This window comes from Saccoglossus kowalevskii, chromosome 10 (genome assembly GCF_978046115.1).
Source record: "Saccoglossus kowalevskii chromosome 10, keSacKowa6.1, whole genome shotgun sequence".
Taxonomy (NCBI): Eukaryota; Metazoa; Hemichordata; class Enteropneusta; family Harrimaniidae; genus Saccoglossus; species Saccoglossus kowalevskii.
The window spans coordinates 33,932,634-33,960,624 of NC_140650.1; the positions used below are offsets into that span (position 1 = coordinate 33,932,634).

General features: G+C 37.9%; 1 protein-coding gene and 1 non-coding gene across 2 annotated transcripts in view; one reads left to right on the forward strand and one right to left on the reverse strand.

Moving 5' to 3' along the window:
- The first annotated feature begins 86 nt into the window (after positions 1 to 86).
- TRNAK-CUU (transfer RNA lysine (anticodon CUU)) lies at positions 87 to 159 on the forward strand. Its single transcript has one exon. It is a non-coding gene; the product is annotated as a tRNA-Lys (tRNA).
- Positions 160 to 15,234: 15,075 nt separating this feature from the next.
- Positions 15,235 to 27,991, reverse strand: part of LOC100372937 (mitoferrin-2-like) — a 29,698-nt gene continuing 16,941 nt past the window's right edge. The window contains exons 3-4 of the mRNA XM_085504539.1: positions 18,390 to 18,446; positions 15,235 to 16,278 (exon numbers count right to left, since the gene is read on the reverse strand). Coding sequence (XP_085360665.1) covers positions 15,767 to 16,278; positions 18,390 to 18,446 — 569 coding nt within the window. The 3' untranslated portion in view covers positions 15,235 to 15,766. The remainder of the gene's footprint in view (positions 16,279 to 18,389; positions 18,447 to 27,991) is intronic.

Below are 27,991 nucleotides of genomic sequence, written 5' to 3' on the forward strand. Positions count from 1 at the left end.
TTGTTTAAAAAAATAAATAATAAAATCTTTGTTCGTAAGATGCTTGGTTCAGTCCTTGATTAATAGGTGGAACGGCTTTATCAACTGCCCGGCTAGCTCAGTCGGTAGAGCATGGGACTCTTAATCCCAGGGTCGTGGGTTCGAGCCCCACGTTGGGCGCACTAGTTTTTTTTCTTTTCCCTAAATTTCATTTCAAGCGAAGTGGGAATCTCAGTAGTACAGTTTACGTTCTGGATGAAAGGGAAACATATTTTTGCAATAATGGAATGTATGAACTATTAATGTAAAATGTTTGTTCATGCCCAATTCGAAAATCCCTGATAAATCTTTGGCTAGAAATAGTATTCAATTTGTTGAGTAACAAATATGAAGGAGAAGGGTGGACAGTATAAATTAGATTGTGTGAAAACATGTGGAATTGATTCATTTTGGATATTATATTATTGAAATGTGATATCACAATTTTGATCCAGAAAATTATAGGTCCCGAAAACATTCCTAAAATTAGTTCTTAAAATATCCACATGTTAACTACAATCCGACCGGTGGTTTCTAGAAAAATCAGTTTTTAGCTACCCCCATTACTAATAAAATATACAAATTACTCTCCCTAAATTTCCAGACTAATCAGTTATACGCACCTGATAGTCTTGATCCGCAGTTTTTTTTTACTGTGCACAAAAAAAGAAACCTAATAAACAGTATTGCGATATTACTCACTGTTCAGCCAACAAAGCAGCAATATGGGTATTACAATTACAAACATTTCAACTATCAATATTGCTATTTTGTTTGCAAAACAGTGAGTTATATTGAAATACTGCTGGTTGCGTTGTGTTTTCGACCACACCAAAGACCCTCTAAAAGAGGGTCTATGACCACACTAAGAGGTTAATTGATATTATATCTCATTATTTGTGCCAACTTTTCTATCATGAATATCGCAATATATACTGAGCAGTAAATGGTGTAAGGATAACAAGGCTCACATGACGTCAATAACTTTAGAGGTATATCGATTTTGCCACTTTTGAGTAAAATTATAAACTCACGATTAGTAAATTGGGACACTGGTCAGGAACAATGTTATTAAGAGTGTATAGACGAGTTCCGTATGATAGTCAACGGTTTGCAATATTTTAAGCATACATACTTTTGTCCACATTACCTCACCTATTCAAAAATGTAAACAATATAAATTTGAATATATTGATCTGAGAGGCACTTTTGTGACGTTTTAAAATCATTTTGAAATAGAAGTGGCGCGCCCACGTACGTATTATATATAATAATATTTATTTATTGCATCTTTAGAAATACAGTATTTCTATTACGTGTACTTGATATAATCGCAAACATTTGTTCATGGTCGATAGAATTATTAAAACAACTGAATTACCACACGATATTGCACAGGGAATTTTCCTGGCATTTCGAATTGCGAAATACGAAAAACAAGATTCGGACACGAAATAAAATTTGCTTGACCTGAAGTCGTGTACGAAGGAGACGGCCCAAATAAAGTTCGAAAGTTTCTACAATGGAAATTTATGCCTAGAGACTACGTGCCGAATTAATATCTGATTTCAGAGAGAATAATGAGGCGGAGTACCGCTTGTTGGTGGGACAAGTTCAGTTCTACACAGTGTCGTGAAGACATGCGGGGAGGCCTAGCTAGTACTAGCAACCACAGCCCCTCAACTGGAGGGACTGTGTAACAACCTCTGACTTCCACCGTCAACAAGCGAAGTCGTGCTATGTAAATTACGCTTAGTATACGCTTACTGTCATGTGATCACTTTGTAATTTTGCTTTTACTTATATCATAAGCGTGACGTAGTAGATAAGTGAGTTATAAAACATTTATGTGAACACTGTATTATCGTTACTCTCATTATATAAAACATTGTATATGTAATCATTTGTATTCTTTGTAGTTTAGATCATTGTTTGCAATTTTAGCTTTTTCACTTTTGTCAGAGGAGGAATGTTTTATGATAGTGACTTCACGTACGCAGATTCTAATCACACGCCGTTAGACCATTGTTTAGAATCAACAACTGGCATATTTAGGGTAGAGATTATAAACACATATTTCAGGAATTTGATAAATAGATTGTTATGTATTTAGTAGTGGCAACTTTGCAAGGCACTTCCCTGGTAATCACGAGATCATGTCAACGACTGTAGCGATTGGCTAACCGCATGTTTACTCTGCCCAACCTTAGAGACTTGACTTTTATTATAGGGAGTTTGTAACCTTTCGTAAGAAGAGAAGCGAGGAGAACTGTACAGCGAGGGGTTACCTCAGCCACGGTTACTAAAACCGTGCCTCAGCTGACTGTTTGTGTGATTAAAGCTGTAATGAATTAATGTGTATTCACTTGGACCGAATCTGGTTGAAGAAGTTCCCGTATCCCCGACCAGGAAGCCCCTGTTCATAAGAAAGTTGACAACACATTGTTTAGGAACTTGTTTGGCCGTCATTTACCACGGATTCAATCCGTGCGAGCTATTAAATACCATTTGCTACTTTCATGGCCAAAACTTCTGGTTATCACTGCGGGCAATGCAGTGGCGGATCCAGAGGGGGGCAGGGGGCCATGCCCCCCAAACGCATGACGATTCGTATCATCTGGATTACGCATAGCTTCTCTGCGATTTACGGCCCGTATATATTAAGCGTAGCTTGGACACCCCCCCCCCCCCCAATACATTTTGCTGGATCCGCCACTGGGGCAATGGTTCTACTAACGGTATCAATATTACATCAGTGAAAGTGTGAAGGGAGTATGGGAAAAAATAGGAAATGATTACTCACAAAAATGGAAGAGTGACATTAATTTAGAAAAATTTGATTCAGGGGAGCTCGATAAAACTAACACCTACAGGAAGTTTAAAACAAACTTCAAAATGGAAAAGTATTTGATGGATGTAAATAATTCAAAATATAGAAAATATATTTGTAAATTAAAAATTAGTGACCATCAGCTTATGATTGAGAAAGGAGGTATATTTGACCGAAAACAAAACTGGAACACAGAATCTGCACAAGGTGTGACAATAACTCAGTTGAGGATGAGTACCATTACATTATGGACTGCCCACAGCACAATAAAATGAGGCAGATACTTTTTACAGACTTACATAAGCATAATCCTAATTTTACTTCAATGGATTATCCCGATAAATTTATTTACATTATGACAAACTGCCACATTAAGCTTGGTGTGTTTATAATGAAAACAGGTGTGTATTATTTGCTACGTTCACACGACAGCATTTTATCGGAGCCCAACGGCTCGAGCCAGCAAAAATGACCGTGTAAACGCGTTCGGCTCCACTAAACCATCGGGGTTGAACTCCGATAGGGTTGAGTCCCGACATGGCTCCGATCGTGTAAACGCATCACGGCCCAACTATCGGAGCCGAAATCACGCCCTCAATCGTCTTCTTCGAGTAACCTTTCATTTCAAGACAACATCTTTCATAATTTCACGCAATGTCCGGCTTGAATAAGAGCTACGCGTCCTAATATATAGTAACGAATTATTGCGATAGATTAATAGCTCAACGGAAAACAAAAAAATGGCGTGCGAAATTATGCGACAAAAACTTGAAAGAACGACTGAACGGAAACTTTTTAAGACACTAAAGATAAAAAACGTAGAACCGATCGAGGTACGGTGACGTGTTCCTGGTAAGTTTAGATTCTTCCATAGTCCCTCTATGATAGATAGAGAGAATCTGTGATTCTTCCTAGTAGTTTAGATATCACTAGAGTTGAATAGTTACAAAATGGTAATTTTGCATGACAATAACTTGAGCGAATAGGCTGTATTAAACGCATTTTAGCTGCCGTGTTTCCTGTTTATTCGAGATACTAGTACCTAAATCGTGATACCAGTCATTATGTTTTCTACCTCCATGCTCAGGCTCTTTTTTCTTCTAGCTCAACAGCATCATGCCATGTAAATAAAAAACACAAGGACGACACTAAAATCGTTTTCTGTCACTAATTATTCAAGGGCACTGTTCCGTTCGGCTCTGGTCGAACTGAATCGAAGGCGCAACATTGCACTTTTTAACGTTATCCGATATTATCGTCTAAAAATGTCTAAGTTAGACAGGTCTGTCTAGGCAACTATTGCAACTGTTCGTTTTTCTCCGATATTATCGATAATATCGTCTAACAATGTCTAAAAAAGTCTAAAAATGTCTAAGTTAGACAGGTCTGTCTGAGCAACTATTGGGACAGTTCGTTTTTCTCCGATATTATCGATAATATCGTCTAACAATGTCTAAAAAAAGTCTAAAAATGTCTAAGTTAGACAGGTCTGTCTGGGCAACTATTGGGACAGTTCGTTTTTCTCCGATATTATCGATAATATCGTCTAACAATGTCTAAAGAAGTCTAAAAATGTCTAAGTTAGACAGGTTTGTCTGGGCATCTATTGCGACAGTTCGTTTTCTCCGATATTATCGATAATATCGTCTAAAAATGTCTAAGTTAGACATCTCTGCCAGAATTTCATTAGATTTTATTAGACGATAATTATCCGATAATGATTTATATGACATTGTCGCGCCTTCATGGAACTCTGGCAGATCTCGGCTCTCGTTCGGCTCCCGACCGTATGAACGCATTGGAGATAATCTCCTGTTAATCAGTGGGAGGAGCAGTAGTTCGGCTCCGATAGAATGCTGCCGTGTGAACATAGCAAATAATAGTAAAACACCTGATTCTGTACTAGCTTGTAATTGCCTTTTAATTAATCTGTTATTTTAATTTTTCTTTTTACTGTGTTATTTGATTATCTTCTTTTTTTTATTTTACTTGGCTATGTTCATCTTCTATAGAAAGAATAATGCCAATATAGTTATCTTGTATACCGCTATGTTGTCTCATATCAGTCCCATTGATAAAAAAATCGTTCGATGTATTGGTATGTCGTCTTACGTCAGACCCGAAGATAAAAAAAAAATCACGCTGATAACAAAAATCGTTTCATATATTGATATGTCGTCTGATGACAGTTCCGCAGATAAAAACAGTCGTTCCATGCATCAGATGGTCATCTTATGTCAGTCACGCTGATAAAAACAATCGTCTCATATATTGCTATGTGCAACTCAGGTGGCGCCTGATAATACCACATTACATCGCATTTTAGTAATGTTTCCGAGAGCGCGGACATGATTCCGCGAAAATTAAACAAATTACATTTACTCTGTCAGCATTTGGATATAAAGTAAACTTCGATAAATCAAAAAGCATGGTTTTCTAAAATGGTGGCCAACCCAGAAATTATGAAAATGTGATACATGATTGAAGGAAAAGAATGGAAATCGTAAAATTTAGTTCAGCCATATGTATATGTTTGTACAACTAAGGTGACAATATAAACATATATCGGTAATCTATGATGGCAATGTTATTTTCAACTTTTCCTTTGCCACAAGCCAGATATAGATTTCTCTCATGTTTACTACTTGGTCAATTCATACATCGTATTCTCATGCACATTTATTGACATCTTGAAAAACGCATTGGTATATCCACGTAGCATAACATCCATGACGTAAGCCATGGTTGTATAGCATTATTATAGGGGGGCTTCTGTAAGTCTAAAATCAACAATGATGCTGCCATCGGTTATTTGGGAGATTATGAATAATTATAATTACTACAGCAATCAAAGAAAGCTTAGAAAGAACTCCCGTGTGCTGAAGGTTATTGGGGGCATAAAATACAAATTAATTAATATATGAAAAACACATCTTCAATACACATAAAGCAAAATCATTGAAATATGTCTTATTTTGACCATAGTCTTTGTCATTTATATTCACAGTAAGCACATCTGCTTATATTACAGCAAATACAGCATAAAAAAATATAACTTCAAGCAATAATTAGGGTGGTTCCATGTAGCTATGTTTTAACAATTGTAAATATTTAATGAAATAATGACCATATATGTATATGATGACTTGATATTTTGGTCATAAATCTTGTCAACCAAGACAATTATATCAATGGTTGCATGTTATGTTATGCATAATAAAAAACACATATGAAACTACTAACAGGTAATTAATATGAACCAAAAACTAATCAGGTCCGAGCATTACCCAAGAGCATCTAAGTACAAAGTTTCATTAAAATCTGTTAGTATTGTTGATAGTACATGAGAAACAAATGAAAATGCTCAGCATCAGTTGATTAATATGCAAATTAGATAATTAATATGCACAGATTTCAACCAAAAACTAGTCAGTTATCTCAGAGCATCTATGTATCAAGTTTCATAAAGATCTGCTCAATTATACATGAGAAACAAGTAACAAGCAGCCTCTCATCTGTTATCCATCAAAATTAGAGAATTGGCGATATCATCATGAAATGAACAAATCTGAGAGAGGTCCACATGTAGTACCTATATATGTAATATCAAAGTAATCTGAATTGTAGTTTTTAACAAGTCAAAAATATCACTTTTTAGTAAAAATCACAAAAATATTCATCAAAATTAGAGAATTGAAGATATCATCACAAAATCAACTAATTCGAGAGAGGTCCACATATAGTATCTATATATGTAATATCAAAGCAATTGGATTTGCGGTTTTTTACAAGAAGTCGAAAATATCACTTTTTACTAAAAATCACAAAAATATTCATCAAAATTAGAGAATTGAAGATATCATCACAAAGTGAACTAATCCGAGAGAGGTCCACATATAGTACCTATATATGTAATATCAAAGCAATTGGATTTGCGTTTTTTTACAAGAAGTCGAAAATATCACTTTTTACTAAAAATCACAAAAATATTCATCAAAATTAGAGAATTGAAGATATCATCACAAAGTGAACTAATCCGAGAGAGGTCCACATGCAGTACCTATATATGTAATATCAAAGCAATCTGACTTGTGGTTTTTAACAAAAAGTCGATAATATCTCTTTTTACTAAAAATCACAAAAATATTCATCAAAATTAGAGAATTGAAGATATCATCACAAAATGAACTAATCCGAGAAAGGTCCACATATAGTACCTATATATGTAATATCAAAGTAATTGGACTTGCAGTTTTTTACAAGAAGTCGAAAATATCACTTCTTACCAAAATGACAAAAATATTCAGCAAAAATAGAGAATCTGAGATTTTGACATGAAATGAACAAATCTGAGAAAGAACCCTCCAAAGCACTTGCATATCAAATTTGAAAACATTCTGACTTGCGGTTTAGAAGAAGAAGTTGAAATTGTAAAGTTGACGACGCAGGACAATCAGTAATATGCACAGCTCCGCTGTGTCGACTTTGTCGACATAGGAGCTAAAAAGTTGGTGGCAGACAGGAGACATGATCACGGACAGAATACTTACATTCCAGAGTAATATCCATGTAACGTCAGTGAAGTTTAAAGTATAATCATATTTATTATGAATGGTATGAAAATAAAGAGTAGAATGTACTCATTCTAACTCAACCTTCATTTACATTGGAGTAATCATTAATGCAAGTAATTTACATGTCAAAGGTTACACAAGAAAGACCATGAATGCAGATTTCTAGTGCATATGATAAGACGCAATGTATGTTCACCAATTCATGCATCCCCCAATTACATGCATACCGCCCCCCAGCCCCAAGTTCAGCGGCATACCGGTAGTCAACGTTCACGTCCACGCTTACATGGTCATGTGCCGCCCGCCAATTTGATGTCAGCAACATGTATATAATTAAATCTGTATAATCAACAGAATGAAGATGTGTACATATGTGTAACCCCCACCCCCAGTTTGCCGAAGTCGGCTGTGTGTGTGGTCACCAGGCCATGCACATCCCAAGTTTGCTGACGTCCGTAACATGTATGGTCACCAGGTACACATACACCCCAAGGTTAGTTAATTTTTCAGAATTGAACCTTCATCTGTTATAACAAATGGATACCATGGTTCGCTGATTACACTTCAAGTAGCTCATAAAGTGTTTAGGTCATCGTCTCACACCTAATTCAAATTTTATGTAAACACATAACATATTTTACATGCATTGTTTCTGTCGCATGGTAACCAAGTTGAAGACAGAATCACTTGACACAAAAAATTGCAAATGGTCTTCTGTTGACAAATCTAATAATTACAAATGTAATTCTAAGAAATATGATATACCTTATATTTGGACAAACCCTAATTTGGTGGTCATTTGGATTGGAAATAAACACAATTGAATTCCATAATTCAAAAAACTATTTCTAACAGCCAAAGACAAAGAATAATTAGGCAAAATTCCTGTCCCAAAAGTTTGTTAGACAGGTCCTTACTCAACAGGAACAATGTTCCAAAATTATTTGTTTTCTGTTATAAATGAAAACAGTATGTGATCATAATGCATTGTGGGTAACAAAACAAATTCAACTAGCCATACAGCGTCTCATGTATGTACATGTAACCCCTAGAGTAGAATTGCAGTACATATACAACAGCAACAATTTATAATATTATATACCTGTGTAACTGTGATGCAGAGAACTACAATAATTGTTGTAATTGTATGCCAAGGACCCTTGACCTCGGCATTTGAATTGTTAATTTGTATCAAAATTACATGCAGACCAACACTGAACAGACACAACTTTAGACAACTCTGTTTCATAGTTTTTTAGGCCACAAAAAGGCATATACTAATAAGGATATACACAAAATACCAGAATTTACATCCTGGTATAATATACACTACTGGTACCCAATGCACTCAGACGTAAATTCTGGTATTTGATGAATAACCTGGTATTATACCTAAATTGTTGCCATGGTAACATACAAAACCCAGAAAAAAAGTTTCTGGTCTATTTGTTTTAAAAATTCAATGCACAGGTAATTTTTTTTTCATTTTAATTTTGAAATTTCATAAAAAGTCACGATTCCATATTTTTCTGAAATTTAATTTTTCTTTCATTTTTTTCATTTCAAAAAGCAAAAAAAAATCTGTGACACACATATTTTAAACAAACTCTCCTGATGACTAGAAACATGAATATTTTTTTTCTGGGTCTAACTTATTTATTTGAGAAACAACTTTGTTGTTACCGGTAGTAGTGACTATCGCCAGAAATACCAAAGATGACTTTCGGGGTACAATTACGAACTATTCTGAACGACATGTTGGTTTATATGTAATATAATATTGTTCATTACATTATGGTTATTGATGATGCCACATTTACCATATTAGTATCTCATGCACTTATGAAAATGACAGGTGTGTCCATGGTCAAAAATATGTTGTATTTGAAGGTCTCAGATACCATAAATGCAATATTTGGTTTCTATTGGAGATAGGATTCTAATAGAGCAAATATATTAACTGTCAATCTTAATTTTCAACCAAAAATGGAACAGATTAATCTACATCAGGAAATGTTAATAAACCCTAAAAATAAAATATTTCCTCACAAAAAAATTAAATCAATTTTCAAAATTCAACTGATAATAAGGTAGAATAATCTAATTCTGACACTCAATTGAAAACCCCTTACAAAGAGTATTTCAAACCTGGATACAGCATATAATGGAATACTGGATTGATCTGCACACCTTTTAATTAATTAATTATTAATAAAACATTCTATTAAATGTGATTAAAATAATGTCAAATAAAGATGAAATGGAAAATTGTTTATGTTTAATGCATACCCTGTAGAAGGTAATAGCCAGATTAGCTGAAGCGCATACACTGGCTAAAACATGTCATTATTTCAGAAGTAATATAACAGTATCTGTGGTAGACCTCAACATGTAGTAAAGGGATGACCATTTGAAATCACGGGGGTGGCTGATTGATTTGTTGAAAAAAAAAAGTTTAGATATCGAGAGAAAAAAATATTGCATACAAAGACTTGCATGTTCAGGAAAATAAAAATGTACAGATAAGAGAAAACACCACAAATAAACTTGCTGTGATCAAACCAGACACTTCAATGATTTCAAATGGTTGATCCCTAACACATACCAGTATATGAGGTAGGCTTCAACATGTATTGCACAGGTATTTCAGTATAATTGTATTTTTGAAGACTGATTTTTTTTTTTAAATAATCATCAACTCTGTGTTCCAATAAACCAGTCTGTCACTCATTCACTGGTTTGTAGGTCAGACACAATTTTTATAATTGATCCACTGTGTTACATTCAGACCTTGGTTTTTCTTTTTGAAGTGTTTTTTTAGCCAAGTGGTCATAATTATCTCGTTGGCCAAAGATGAAATGTTTGAACAAAACATTATGCAGGTTAGTTTTGTAAAATGGGATAAATAGTGACTGTTGTGTTCAGCAAGATAACACATTTGAATAAATGAAAAACTTTAATAAACATTATTGATGAGAATGTGTAGTGAGAACCCAAATTTCACTCCACCGAGATTTCAAAAGTTATGACTACCATATTTGCTCTATTAATAGCACATGCATTTGCGTAAATTGCAGATTTTCAATCCAATAAACGTCCTTTTTGTCTTATATGCACTTTTATTGGAGATGTTCTTCTAATAGAGCAATTACAGTTGTTCCAGTTTAATAAAAGTTGGCATTGACCCTACATCTATGACACATTTAATATGTGAAAGCAAATTTGTCCAAAACTAAGATGGCAAGAATAACCTGACTGAGAAAGAGATGTTCACACTTCATTACTGTAAACAATTTTCTATACTCAAGATATCATGTCCAGAAATTAAACTCTACCTCAATGAAATAAAAGAGTAATGTACTTCCATGCATGTAATAAGTTTTCTCTGATGTCTGTGAAAATCACACAATTTTGAATTCCTGAAAATGTTTCTGGGGTCAGAAAGTCAGCAATTTTCACAGAATTTTGTCCAAATCAAATCAAGAAAATTAACTGTATGTGTTAATACTGCTTGTGTGTTAAACTTGATAAGTTAAATTTGAGCTTGGTCGTACACTATTATCGCATCAGAAGACATTAGTCTCAAACTATTTTACTTGACAGATCCAAGATTGTTGGGAATATTTACATTCAAATTGCCCTTAGCTTTGAATATATAAAGATGTACATCCCACACACTATACACCACTCCACTTTACTTGGGAGTGACGCAACTCCATTTGGTCTAGGCACAACACAACTCAACTTTGCCTAGACATGACGTCACTCCACATGGTCTAGGTATGACACCATCCCACTTGGTCTAGCCAGGTATGATGCCAGGCCACACTACACCACTTGGCCGAGCCGTGACACCATGCCACGCCCTAGGCACAACGCCACTCTACTTGGCTCCACATGGAATAATCTACGTCTAAAAAAACATTCTTTTTATTAACACTACATGCTCAGCGGCATTTTCTAGCTGCATTTTATGCAAATTATGTTATAATTGTCACAGATTCTTACTGGACAAATAGCAAAATATGTTCTTTGAAATCTAAGATTCCGTGAAAAGGAACACTATACATGTATATACATCCTGTGTTCAACCAAAGCATTACACCCCCCTCCCCAAAGAATAAAAACAAAATTCTGAAAATTAGTATACAGTAGTGTTCTATTTGGATAAATTTATTACAAAAGCAATTAATTTCTAATTGAGGATATATTACCCCGGTAGGTAATTAATCTGCAGTGAGCACAAAAGACAGTTGGTGACCACAGCTGAATAATCCAGTCGAGTATCTGGGTTATTGTCACAACACAACTAGAGCACTGGTATCAGGATGATAACATAAACATTGGACTGAACTGACAACCAACAAGCATTCAAATTGGACTGAACTGACAACCAACAAGCATGCAAATTGGACTGAACTGACAACCAACAAGCATTCAAATTGGACTGAACTGACAACCAGCAAGCATTCACATTGGACTGAACTGACAACCAACAAGCATTCACATTGGACTGAAATGACAACCAACAAGCATTCACATTGGACTGAAATGACAACCAACAAGCATTCACATTGGACTGAACTGACAACAGACAAGCATTCAAATTGGACTGAACTGACAACCAACAAGCATTCAAATTGAACTGAACTGACAACCAGCAAGCATTCACATTGGACTGAAATGACAACCAACAAGCATTCAAATTGGACTGAAATGACAACCAACAAGCATTCACATTGGACTGAAATGACAACCAACAAGCATTCACATTGGACTGAAATGACAACCAGCAAGCATTCACATTGAACTGAAATGACAACCAACAAGCATTCACATTGGACTGAAATGACAACCAACAAGCATTCACATTGGACTGAAATGACAACCAACAAGCATTCACATTGGACCGAAATGACAACCAACAAGCATTCACATTGGACTGAAATGACAACCAGCAAGCATTCACATTGAACTGAAATGACAACCAACAAGCATTCACATTGGACTGAACTGACAACCAACAAGTATTTGATCTGATAAGGGTGAAATAAAAATGAATCCAGCGTGTGCAGGATGTACACTCACTCTAGATCACTGAAAGAAATCCAGTGTGTGCGTCTCTACAGGACATGCACTTGGGATCACCAACATTTTAAAAGTTGACAATCGGCGATCCACTCCGCTAAAAAAAACAAAACAATACGTTTCCATTTTAGGACATGAACAACAGGTAACGCAGCATTTACAGTTGATACAGTGTAACAATGTCGGCACCGATGATCACTCGTCGGTGCGCATGATCATTTGAACACAGCTATTACAAGACTGGTAAGAAGTAATACATTTGGGGTGAAAGTATTCAAAAATTATTTTTTTGGGCTGTTGCCATGGTGGGTCAGGAATTTCACAATTTTACCATCCAACTAGAGTGACGGTATGACCTGCCTACCAAATACCTGGTATGAACAAAATTGGCCAGCCAAAAAAAATCACAAAAAGTTAAAATGCTGTTATTGGTGAAAAGTTACTCCAACCTTGAGGTAAAATTTCTCGGAAATAAAAGGGATATCAAAAAAACAAATTGTAACTTTGTGCCCACACTCAAGCTGAGAAGAATGAGCTATGTCTTTTTAGTCCTAGAATTGTAAGATGAGATGCATTTGGAGCAAAGCTATTTAAAAATCTTTTTTTTTTTGCTGTTGCCACGCCAACAGTGGGGCAAGAATTTTTTTCAGTGAAGGTGTGACCTGCCTGCCAAGTTTGAGCGCAATAAGCCCGGGCAAAAAAAAATTAAAGGATTAACACGTGAAGACACAGAAAATAACACAGACAAAAGTGATTTTAATGGCAATCCTAGCGGAGCGGAGCGAATCGCCAACAAACTGCGAGGGCTTACAACTTTGACCTTTATTTTTGTTAGTCATCATTTTGCGGAATCACTGAACATTTTAGCAAGATACAATGAGTGCACACATTGTGTTAATGCATGCAATGAAATTGGTTCGGTTTCATCATTGGTGTAGACTGACCTTTCATACCAGCACTACCGATGCTAGTTCTGTACTGAAGATACGAATGAGTGTTATGATTTGTAAACACCCTCACACGACCTGATAAAAATACACACAGCTAGGTATGTCATGAATCGTAGATAAACTAATCAGATTGGGTGTTTGTTTTGACTCATCATCTTAGATCAATGACATTTATCTATCTCCTGCATGACCATGCATGAGTGTTATTTATACACTCATGTGAGGGCATTCAAGTCACGAGATCTCAGCCGCACAAAGCAAACAAAGCCACAAAATATATTTATCTGTTTACTCTAAGCTTTTAGCAAATGTATACAAATGGAAATAAAAATAGTTATTTTTATATTGCTGGTACTGTAAAAGTATTCATTTTCACTGACATTTAATTTCACTATTTTGATCATATTCACTGCGTTTTAATACACAAATTTGTCAAGAAAAAAACAAGTTTTATTGTTATTTTACATGTTCACATAGATTTAATTTAGTGGATTTTATTTATCAGCGAAAATAGTAAAATAAACAATGCATTTACAGTATACGTATGTATACATTTCTGAAAGCTTGGATACATTTTGAATAGCAGACATACAAAGTGTTACGGTAATTAAATCTCTATCAATTATAGAAGGGAGTTCTCATTACAGCTCCCTGCTTATAGAGATTTCCACCAGATAGAGACTGTGAGTGCAGTTTGCTTTGTGTTGCATGAAAAAAGCAGCGTAATAAACTCCCAATGCTTACACTACTTATTATGTGATCTAATTGTTTTGAGCTGCAAGTTTAATTCTGTAAATCCACCATTGTTTTTTATGCTGATTGCAAATGACCACATTATTTATATATGCAAAGGAACTTTGTACTTATATAAAATATATTGTATTTATGGAGATAGAATTACCACATTCTACACCACAGCTTTATTATTCAGGTATGGAATTAAAGAAAAGTGAGAGGTCTACAGAGGAGAATTGAATCCACTTATGTAGAGGCCACAGTTTCTAACCACTGCTCTGTCAGAGTAGACGAAATTTACATTCAGATAACAGTTGCCCACTTAAACACTGCCATGGATACTGTTTAGTAAATAGAGTGGACACACAAGACATAATTTGCTGTACATGAGTATTCAACCAAATTGTGTTAAATTAGAAGCGTAATCAGAGGGATAGGAAACTGCGGTAAAGATCTCTCTGTTAGAGGGTCTATGGCGTAATTGAGATCTTTACTGATAAATTGAATTTGTGGTCATTATTATTTTGAGTTTACTGTTTGATCCAAAACAGTGTGCATTATCTTGCTACAGCAGGATTAATGACAGCCTACGATATTTAAATATTGCCCACTCTGACAATGCCATGGATCCAGGGCTATGGATACGTTTCAAAGCGTAGTACAATATTATTATGTGATATGTTTTAATGAAAAAGTTGTTCAACACATGTAGACCATTTTGTATTTAATATGTAAATTACCCAGTGTCTTATTTGCTCTATTAGTAGCGTGTGTGCATATGTAAATGATGTGTCTGATCAAAATACTGAAAAAACCACATGGTATTTTGACACAACACATGAAATAACAGGATCTCAATGTTTGCTACAATTACAGCAATCTCATTGTGAGAACATGTTCTGTTTTAAATGAGATACTGGTACACCTTGAATTAGTGAAATCACAATTCGGCTAAATTAGCTAAAAAAACAAGCTAGCTAAAAAGTAAGTCATATAATCACGCAAATTAAATTCAATTGAATTGGTTTATGTGCGCATCTAATAGAACAAATAGCTGTTTACTATGTTTTCAAGTTTGTACAAGTCTAATTTTGTACACATAGCATTAGTGCCCTTTTAATAAGCCTCCTCAGTAGTAAGTGCAATCTGTTTTATATTAATTAGTAACAAAAGCTACAACATGTAGCTAAGTTAGTAACTGGCAAGCAAGCAACCTGAACACTACCATATTTGCTTTATTAGTAGCGCTTGCACTTAATGTAAATTACAGACATTTCTCTGGTCAAAATATGAATCAGTATACCACAAATTTGATTTTTGATTTATATGCGCAAGAGATGTGTTTTTAGCAGAACAAATACCTGATTGAATTATGGTAGAAGAAGCAGTCTAACATAAATACTGAGGTTAAAACTGACTAGGTGGTAAATATCCAGGATAAAAAAGGCAATTGCTCTAATGTGCAACCCACCATTACTAGATAAAATAAAATATATCTCCAGAATCTCATTTCCTTCTCCACTTCTTGAACTGTAAATTGATGATCACAATGTAACAATTAGCCTCTTAGATTACTCCATGCTTTCTGTTTTCTGCTTCGTGATGAAATACTTGAAAAACTCATACACAGACCAGGCAAGTGCCGTTGAAGGCATCTGATATATAACCCTGGCTTGCACACCTCTGAAGTAACCAGCAAACCCACAGCATCTGTGTATAGCTTTGATGCCGTTCAGCATTCCGACGATAGCCTGGTTATTGAGACGAGACGCTACACAGGATTCCTGGGTGTTGAGTAAAGTTTTACAAACATCTAACGGGGTGGTCACAGCCGCTGCAATGCCACCAGCCACGGCACCAGAGACCACATGAGTCAATGGGTTGTACTCCCTTTTTGGGTTGAAACGCTCTTGTGTGAACTCATAGGTTACAAAGTGTATACACTGAAAGGGGATGTTCATAGTCAGTTGTGTGGTGTAGCTCCTATAGAAAGCACGTAGTCCCTCTTGGCGGTACACAGTTCGTGCACAGTCTATGACGCCTTTGTAGGGACTGGTGTATACTTGCATTCTTTGTTTCACCACTTTATTACAGACACAAAAGTAGTGTTTAGCATCCAATTTTCGAAAAGATATGAAAAAAAAAGAAAAGAAATGTTATTAATAAGCATATATCAATAGAATTCTCATACAGAGGGTTTAGACAGTCAATGACAATGATAATTGTTCAGGGGTCTTCATGTTGACATGGATATCAATTTTATACATGTGTCCACAGAACAATTCCTTCACAAATAATGTGGACCCCATTATAGACCAATACGTGTAGATTATACGGCGGCGGTGGTGGTGGTCGTTGCGCAGCGCGTGTTCGAATTTTATGTAAATAAACAATTTATTTTACACGCATTGTATACGTCGCTATGAGAGCCATATCGAACAGGACATGACACGACGACTGCCGTCCTTTTAAAGAGCACCACATCTACATAATTTAAATATTGAGTACTCCCCAGGTATGGAAAATGGTTGTCATGACAATATTTGACACAAGCTAATAACAGTAAATTACTTTGCAGAAGTGACATTTTATTAATAATGTCCTGATTTTTTCTACCCATACTTAAGTCAAAAGCAACCAACCTGTTAAACAGGCTTCAATGAAATTAACATATAATACATGTACCGTACTCAACTGTGTTAGCGCTCATGCTCGGTCGGCTAAGTGTCCATCCCCCACTTTTGGGACATTTCTATTTTTGGGTTCATGTTCAGCTAACACCCATCCCCTTCAAAATGACCCTAATTTGACTGTTTTATTATTGTTTAACTTTTCCAAATTATGGTAATCGTTTTTATTTGATACAGCCTAGATATCGAACCAAAGGTCCAGTAGGGACTGGTCCAAATGGCATGGGTCCAGTTGGCAACAGGTCCAAATAGCACTGGTCCAGTTGGTAACGGGTCTACCTGACTAGAAACTGTGGCGCATAAACTACGCTTCGACAATGACCTTTTAATGGAAGTGAAATGAAGTAAATACTTTAGCCATATTAAGTTTACCTAACAAAAATTGCTTGTTACCAGTTTTTGAAAACAAATTATGCTGTTTATTTGCCGAAAACAATTCCAACACATCGTACTGTGACAACCGATAATTCACTTCCACGTTGCATTACAGGAAAGTTTTTGAAAATTTCGGAAGAATTGCATCAGTACAACACAGCATTCTGATTGGTTTATAACAGACTTGACCCATTAAGTCATTAGGTCATTGTTGCATGTCAAATCATGGTTAAAACATCTTGGCAGAAGAGTTTGCGTACAATCCCACACATTAGCCATGAAAATAATGATGAAGATTTTGTCTTCAACTGTGTTCTAACAGACTAATATTTTTAACCTTGTAAATTTGGTACGTAATTATTATTGTAATAAAATGTGCATATTTTTTGTGACCATTTCTATTTCTTCATTGTAAAAGTCAATGACGTTGCAACTAATTTTGTAATTTCATTTTCCCCCAGAAGTCGTAATATCCCCTCAATCTGTCATATGGTGAACTAAAATGGTCATTTGCTCTCTTTTCCAAGGGGGGGGGGGGTGCTCGGGGAAGCACCCACCCCTAAAAAAATCATGATTTTCTGAGTTGAAGACACTGGCACTAACGCGGTTGAGTACGGTACATGTATATCCATAATACCTGGTATTTTTACTGGTGGTGTCAAATCATAGAAATTTATCATGACAGTTAATAATTATTTTCATACTTTTAAACAGTAAATACATTTTTTTTCATAAAAGCATTAAAGTTACACTGCATAAATCTCTGACCTCTACATAAATATCCTAATTAGTATGCATATATTCATACAAACATTCATTTTAGGAGAAAATTGATAAAGTATAGACAGACATAGAAATAATATTAGTCCTTGTTCTGCTGACCCACATATGTAGACATAGCTTTGTAATTTGTATTGCATGTTTAAGATTCATGCATTATTGCAGTATATTAAGCCCATCACTACAAATCTGTATACTGCACAAAACGCTTTGTAATAATAACATTATATTTTAAATAAGTAAAGTAGTTTCTTTTTTTTTAATTTGTCTACACTAGACACCAAATATTAGCACAAAACATAATATGACTAAGCCAATCTAATAAACTGTTTTTTATTATTTAGCTTACCGTCTACTGGACTCATTGCAGCATCATGTACTAATGTGGCCAAGCTTCCTGCAACAGCTGTAAATAAAAACATTTCATATTTACACAGAAATCTGTATACAACATTTTCCCTACAGCTTCAGTATGTAAACCACTTTGTGTGAGATGACAAACATTGTAGAAGCAGGGTACAACATTGACACTGACCCACAATCCCAATCAGGGTTCAACATTGACACTGACCCACTATCTCAATCAGGGTACAACATTGACACTGACCCACTATCCCAATCAGGGTTCAACATTGGCACTGACCCACTATCCCAATCAGGGTACAACATTGACACTGACCCACTATCCCAATCAGGGTTCAACATTGACACTGACCCACTATCCCAATCAGGGTACAACATTGACACTGACCCACTATTTCAAGCAGGGTACAACATTTACACTTACCCACTATCCCAATCAGGGTACAACATTGACACTGACCCACTATCTCAAGCAGGGTACAACATTGACACTGACCCACTATCCCAATCAGGGTACAACATTGACACTGACCCACTATCCCAATCAGGGTACAACATTGACACTGACCCACTATCTCAAGCAGGGTACAACATTGACACTGACCCACTATCCCAATCAGAGTTCAACATTGACACTGATCCACAATCCCAATAAGGGTTCAACATTGTCACTGACCAGCTATCCCAATCAGGGTTCAATATTGTCACTGACCCACAATCCCAAGCAGGGTTCAACATTGACACTGACCCACTATCCCAATCAGGGTTCAACATTGACACTGACCCACAATCCCAATCAGGGTTCAACATTGACACTGACCCACTATCCCAATCAGGGTTCAACATTGACACTGACCCACTATCCCAATCAGGGTTCAACATTGACACTGACCCACAATCCCAATAAGGGTTCAACATTGTCACTGACCAGCTATCCCAATCAGGGTTCAATATTGTCACTGACCCACAATCCCAAGCAGGGTTCAACATTGACACTGACCCACTATCCCAATCAGGGTTCAACATTGACACTGACCCACAATCCGAATCAGGGTTCAACATTGACACTGACCCACTATCCCAATCAGGGTTCAACATTGACACTGACCCATCTATCCCAAGCAGGGTTCAACATTGACACTGACCCACAATCCCAATAAAGGTACAACATTGCTACTGACCCACTATCCCAATCAGGGTTCAACATTGACACTGACCCACTATTCCAATCAGGGTTCAACATTGACACTGACCCACTATCCTAATCAGGGTACAACATTGACACTGACCCACTATCCCAATCAGGGTTCAACATTGACACTGACCCATTATCTCAAGCAGGGTTCAACATTGACACTGACCCATTATCTCAAGCAGGGTTCAACATTGACACTGACCCACTATCCCAATCAGGGTTCAACATTGACACTGACCCACTATCCCAATCAGGGTACAACATTGACACTGACCCACTATTTCAAGCAGGGTACAACATTTACACTTACCCACTATCCCAATCAGGGTACAACATTGACACTGACCCACTATCTCAAGCAGGGTACAACATTGACACTGACCCACTATCCCAATCAGGGTACAACATTGACACTGACCCACTATCCCAATCAGGGTACAACATTGACACTGACCCACTATCTCAAGCAGGGTACAACATTGACACTGACCCACTATCCCAATCAGAGTTCAACATTGACACTGATCCACAATCCCAATAAGGGTTCAACATTGTCACTGACCAGCTATCCCAATCAGGGTTCAATATTGTCACTGACCCACAATCCCAAGCAGGGTTCAACATTGACACTGACCCACTATCCCAATCAGGGTTCAACATTGACACTGACCCACAATCCCAATCAGGGTTCAACATTGACACTGACCCACTATCCCAATCAGGGTTCAACATTGACACTGACCCACTATCCCAATCAGGGTTCAACATTGACACTGACCCACAATCCCAATAAGGGTTCAACATTGTCACTGACCAGCTATCCCAATCAGGGTTCAATATTGTCACTGACCCACAATCCCAAGCAGGGTTCAACATTGACACTGACCCACTATCCCAATCAGGGTTCAACATTGACACTGACCCACCTATCCCAAGCAGGGTTCAACATTGACACTGACCCACAATCCCAATAAAGGTACAACATTGACACTGACCCACTATCCCAATCAGGGTTCAACATTGACACTGACCCACTATTCCAATCAGGGTTCAACATTGACACTGACCCACTATCCTAATCAGGGTACAACATTGACACTGACCCACTATCCCAATCAGGGTTCAACATTGACACTGACCCATTATCTCAAGCAGGGTTCAACATTGACACTGACCCATTATCTCAAGCAGGGTTCAACATTGACACTGACCCACTATCCCAATCAGGGTTCAACATTGACACTGACCCACTATCCCAATCAGGGTACAACATTGACACTGACCCACCATTCCAATCATAGCATAGCACAGAAACGGAAGCATGTAGAAACACAGAAACAGCGTGAGGCTGGTTTTGATGAGTTGTGGAAGAAGATATTTCCCTGGTTGAGGTCAACTTCAGATTGTTCAGGTATGATTTCGTAATTTTAAAAATAAAATGCCAGTAGGTGTTTATTTTGCCGATCGTAATAACACTGAACATGGTAGGCCTACACCGATTTCAATCAACATCTTAGACACGAGGCTGGTATAGACACGGCATGAAAAAAAAACATCACTCGTTACTGTCAACTATTTTTAGATTATTTATGGATATCTTCATAGATTAATGGGTACGCGTATGTTATAATTTGTCCAAGCAAAAAAAATCAAATTTTTGTATTCTTCCGGTCACATGTTGATCTGTGTGGGTATTTCCAAGATGGCGGCCTCTCAACGTCTTGCGAACGACAGCTGCTATCGTCACGAGCTATGATCGATGGAATCCCGATTTGTATACATAATTCTATCGTTACGTTTTAATTTAATAGTGACCTCATGTTTTTTTCCTCGAAATTCCCGAGTCCTTGTCATTGACCTGACAAAACCAACATGTAAACAACATGTTTTGCAGACGGTATGCTATCCATACGGCACTGGGTTCCAGACGACACAATTCAATCGTTATGTTTACATTTATTTGAACCTCAATCCTCATTGTGTTGTTTTTTTATTTTTCCCCACTAGGAGTGTTTATGCAGTTTATGCTCAAAGCACAACATGATTGCAAAGAGAGGGTCTTCTTTATGGAACAAAGTCCCGTGCACGGTACGGTCTATGACGAGTTTAACTACAGTAAGGCAGCTTATGTTTGGAGCACAGCAAAGTCAAGGCGGATTAGTTTAGACTAAGTTTTATGGAACAGTTCACATTAAATGACGATCTTGTCAAATTATGGTATATTATGTAAAGTATTATGTAATTTAAATAAAGCCTCTCATACATTTTAATACTCTCTTGTATGTTTGTTTTTGTGAAAGTGAATCCTGAAAAATATGCAAATTAGTATGCAAATTAGTCCGCCATGCTTGCCTCTGAGCCTGGGGAGAACACTGGACACTGACCCACTATCCCAAGCAGGGTTCAACATTATTACTGACTCACTATCCCAAGCAGGGTTCAACATTATTACTGACTCACTATCCCAATCAGGGTACAACATTATTACTGACTCACTATTCCAATCAGGGTTCAACATTATCACTGACTCACTATCCCAATCAGGGTTCAACATTATCACTGACTCACTATCCCAAGCAGGGTTCAACATTATTACTGACTCACTATCCCAATCAGGGTTCAATATTGACACAGACCCACTATCCCAATCAGGGTTCAACATTATCACTGACCCACTATCCCAAGCAGGGTTCAACATTATCACTGACCCACTATCCCAAGAAGGGTTCAACATTATCACTGACCCACTATCCCAAGCAGGGTTCAACATTATCACTGACTCACTATCCCAAGCAGGGTTCAACATTATCACTGACTCACTATCCCAAGCAGGGTTAAACATTATCACTGACCCACTATCCCAAGCAGGGTTCAACATTATCACTGATTCACTATCCCAAGCAGGGTTCAACATTATCACTGATTCACTATCCCAAGCAATGTTCAAAATTATCACTGACCCACTATCCCAAGCAGGGTTCAACATTATCACTGACCCACTATCCCAAGCAGGGTTCAACATTATCACTGACCCACTATCCCAAGCAGGGTTCAACATTATCACTGACCAGCTATCCCAATCAGGGTTCAATATTGTCACTGACCCACAATCCCAATCAGGATTCAACATTGACACTGACCCACTATCCCAATCAGGGTTCAACATTGACACTGACCCACTATCTCAAGTAGGGTTCAATATTGACACTGACCCACTATCTCAAGCAAGGTTCAATATTGACACTGACCCACTATCCCAATCAGGGTTCAATATTGACACCTGACCCACTATCCCTATCAGGGTTCAACATTGACACATGACCCACTATCTCAAGCAGGGTTCAATATTGTCACTGATCCTTTATTCCAAGAAGGGTTCAACATTGACACTGATCCACTATCCCAAGCAGGGTTCAATATTGACACTGACCCACTATCCCAATCAGGGTTCAACATTGACACTGACCCACTATCCCAATCAGGGTTCAACATTGACACTGACCCACTATCTCAAGTAGGATTCAATATTGACACTGACCCACTATCTCAAGCAGGGTTCAATATTGACACTGACCCATTATCTCAAGCAGGGTTCAACATTGACACTGACCCATTATCTCAAGCAGGGTTCAACATTGACACTGACCCACTATCCCAATCAGGGTTCAACATTGACACTGACCCACTATCCCAAGCAGGGTTCAATATTGACACAGACCCACTATCCCAAGCAGGGTTCAAAATCAATATTGTCACTGACCCACTATCCAATCAGTGTTCAACATTGACACTGACCCACTATTTCAAGCAGGGTTCAACATTGACACTGACCCACTATCCCAATCAGTGTTCAACATTGACACTGACCCACTATTTCAAGCAGGGTTCAACATTGACACTGACCCACTATCCCAAGCAGGGTTCAACATTGACACTGACCCACTATCCCAAGCAGGGTTCAACATTGACACTGACCCACTATCTCAAGCAGGGTTTAATATTGACACTGACCCACTATCTCAAGCAGAGTTCAAAATCAATATTGTCACTGACCCACTATCCCAATCAGGGTTCAACATTATTACTGACTCACTATCCCAAGCAGGGTTCAACATTATCACTGACTCACTATCCCAATCAGGGTTCAATATTGACACCTGACCCACTATCCCTATCAGGGTTCAACATTGACACATGACCCACTATCTCAAGCAGGGTTCAATATTGTCACTGATCCTTTATTCCAAGAAGGGTTCAACATTGACACTGATCCACTATCCCAAGCAGGGTTCAATATTGACACTGACCCACTATCCCAATCAGGGTTCAACATTGACACTGACCCACTATCCCAATCAGGGTTCAACATTGACACTGACCCACTATCTCAAGTAGGATTCAATATTGACACTGACCCACTATCTCAAGCAGGGTTCAATATTGACACTGACCCATTATCTCAAGCAGGGTTCAACATTGACACTGACCCATTATCTCAAGCAGGGTTCAACATTGACACTGACCCACTATCCCAATCAGGGTTCAACATTGACACTGACCCACTATCCCAAGCAGGGTTCAATATTGACACAGACCCACTATCCCAAGCAGGGTTCAAAATCAATATTGTCACTGACCCACTATCCAATCAGTGTTCAACATTGACACTGACCCACTATTTCAAGCAGGGTTCAACATTGACACTGACCCACTATCCCAATCAGTGTTCAACATTGACACTGACCCACTATTTCAAGCAGGGTTCAACATTGACACTGACCCACTATCCCAAGCAGGGTTCAACATTGACACTGACCCACTATCCCAAGCAGGGTTCAACATTGACACTGACCCACTATCTCAAGCAGGGTTTAATATTGACACTGACCCACTATCTCAAGCAGAGTTCAAAATCAATATTGTCACTGACCCACTATCCCAAGCAGGGTTCAACATTATTACTGACTCACTATCCCAAGCAGGGTTCAACATTATTACTGACTCACTATCCCAATCAGGGTACAACATTATTACTGACTCACTATTCCAATCAGGGTTCAACATTATCACTGACTCACTATCCCAATCAGGGTTCAACATTATCACTGACTCACTATCCCAAGCAGGGTTCAACATTATTACTGACTCACTATCCCAATCAGGGTTCAATATTGACACAGACCCACTATCCCAATCAGGGTTCAACATTATCACTGACCCACTATCCCAAGCAGGGTTCAACATTATCACTGACCCACTATCCCAAGAAGGGTTCAACATTATCACTGACCCACTATCCCAAGCAGGGTTCAACATTATCACTGACTCACTATCCCAAGCAGGGTTCAACATTATCACTGACTCACTATCCCAAGCAGGGTTAAACATTATCACTGACCCACTATCCCAAGCAGGGTTCAACATTATCACTGATTCACTATCCCAAGCAGGGTTCAACATTATCACTGATTCACTATCCCAAGCAATGTTCAAAATTATCACTGACCCACTATCCCAAGCAGGGTTCAACATTATCACTGACCCACTATCCCAAGCAGGGTTCAACATTATCACTGACCCACTATCCCAAGCAGGGTTCAACATTATCACTGACCAGCTATCCCAATCAGGGTTCAATATTGTCACTGACCCACAATCCCAATCAGGATTCAACATTGACACTGACCCACTATCCCAATCAGGGTTCAACATTGACACTGACCCACTATCTCAAGTAGGGTTCAATATTGACACTGACCCACTATCTCAAGCAAGGTTCAATATTGACACTGACCCACTATCCCAATCAGGGTTCAATATTGACACCTGACCCACTATCCCAAACAGGGTTCAATATTGACACAGACCCACTATCCCAAGCAGGGTTCAAAATCAATATTGTCACTGACCCACTATCCAATCAGTGTTCAACATTGACACTGACCCACTATCTCAAGCAGGGTTCAATATTGACACTGACCCATTATCTCAAGCAGGGTTCAACATTGACACTGACCCATTATCTCAAGCAGGGTTCAACATTGACACTGACCCACTATCCCAATCAGGGTTCAACATTGACACTGACCCACTATCCCAATCAGGGTACAACATTGACACTGACCCACCATTCCAATCATAGCATAGCACAGAAACGGAAGCATGTAGAAACACAGAAACAGCGTGAGGCTGGTTTTGATGAGTTGTGGAAGAAGATATTTCCCTGGTTGAGGTCAACTTCAGATTGTTCAGGTATGATTTCGTAATTTTAAAAATAAAATGCCAGTAGGTGTTTATTTTGCCGATCGTAATAACACTGAACATGGTAGGCCTACACCGATTTCAATCAACATCTTAGACACGAGGCTGGTATAGACACGGCATGAAAAAAAAACATCACTCGTTACTGTCAACTATTTTTAGATTATTTATGGATATCTTCATAGATTAATGGGTACGCGTATGTTATAATTTGTCCAAGCAAAAAAAATCAAATTTTTGTATTCTTCCGGTCACATGTTGATCTGTGTGGGTATTTCCAAGATGGCGGCCTCTCAACGTCTTGCGAACGACAGCTGCTATCGTCACGAGCTATGATCGATGGAATCCCGATTTGTATACATAATTCTATCGTTACGTTTTAATTTAATAGTGACCTCATGTTTTTTTCCTCGAAATTCCCGAGTCCTTGTCATTGACCTGACAAAACCAACATGTAAACAACATGTTTTGCAGACGGTATGCTATCCATACGGCACTGGGTTCCAGACGACACAATTCAATCGTTATGTTTACATTTATTTGAACCTCAATCCTCATTGTGTTGTTTTTTTATTTTTCCCCACTAGGAGTGTTTATGCAGTTTATGCTCAAAGCACAACATGATTGCAAAGAGAGGGTCTTCTTTATGGAACAAAGTCCCGTGCACGGTACGGTCTATGACGAGTTTAACTACAGTAAGGCAGCTTATGTTTGGAGCACAGCAAAGTCAAGGCGGATTAGTTTAGACTAAGTTTTATGGAACAGTTCACATTAAATGACGATCTTGTCAAATTATGGTATATTATGTAAAGTATTATGTAATTTAAATAAAGCCTCTCATACATTTTAATACTCTCTTGTATGTTTGTTTTTGTGAAAGTGAATCCTGAAAAATATGCAAATTAGTATGCAAATTAGTCCGCCATGCTTGCCTCTGAGCCTGGGGAGAACACTGGACACTGACCCACTATCCCAAGCAGGGTTCAACATTATTACTGACTCACTATCCCAAGCAGGGTTCAACATTATTACTGACTCACTATCCCAATCAGGGTACAACATTATTACTGACTCACTATTCCAATCAGGGTTCAACATTATCACTGACTCACTATCCCAATCAGGGTTCAACATTATCACTGACTCACTATCCCAAGCAGGGTTCAACATTATTACTGACTCACTATCCCAATCAGGGTTCAATATTGACACAGACCCACTATCCCAATCAGGGTTCAACATTATCACTGACCCACTATCCCAAGCAGGGTTCAACATTATCACTGACCCACTATCCCAAGAAGGGTTCAACATTATCACTGACCCACTATCCCAAGCAGGGTTCAACATTATCACTGACTCACTATCCCAAGCAGGGTTCAACATTATCACTGACTCACTATCCCAAGCAGGGTTAAACATTATCACTGACCCACTATCCCAAGCAGGGTTCAACATTATCACTGATTCACTATCCCAAGCAGGGTTCAACATTATCACTGATTCACTATCCCAAGCAATGTTCAAAATTATCACTGACCCACTATCCCAAGCAGGGTTCAACATTATCACTGACCCACTATCCCAAGCAGGGTTCAACATTATCACTGACCCACTATCCCAAGCAGGGTTCAACATTATCACTGACCAGCTATCCCAATCAGGGTTCAATATTGTCACTGACCCACAATCCCAATCAGGATTCAACATTGACACTGACCCACTATCCCAATCAGGGTTCAACATTGACACTGACCCACTATCTCAAGTAGGGTTCAATATTGACACTGACCCACTATCTCAAGCAAGGTTCAATATTGACACTGACCCACTATCCCAATCAGGGTTCAATATTGACACCTGACCCACTATCCCTATCAGGGTTCAACATTGACACATGACCCACTATCTCAAGCAGGGTTCAATATTGTCACTGATCCTTTATTCCAAGAAGGGTTCAACATTGACACTGATCCACTATCCCAAGCAGGGTTCAATATTGACACTGACCCACTATCCCAATCAGGGTTCAACATTGACACTGACCCACTATCCCAATCAGGGTTCAACATTGACACTGACCCACTATCTCAAGTAGGATTCAATATTGACACTGACCCACTATCTCAAGC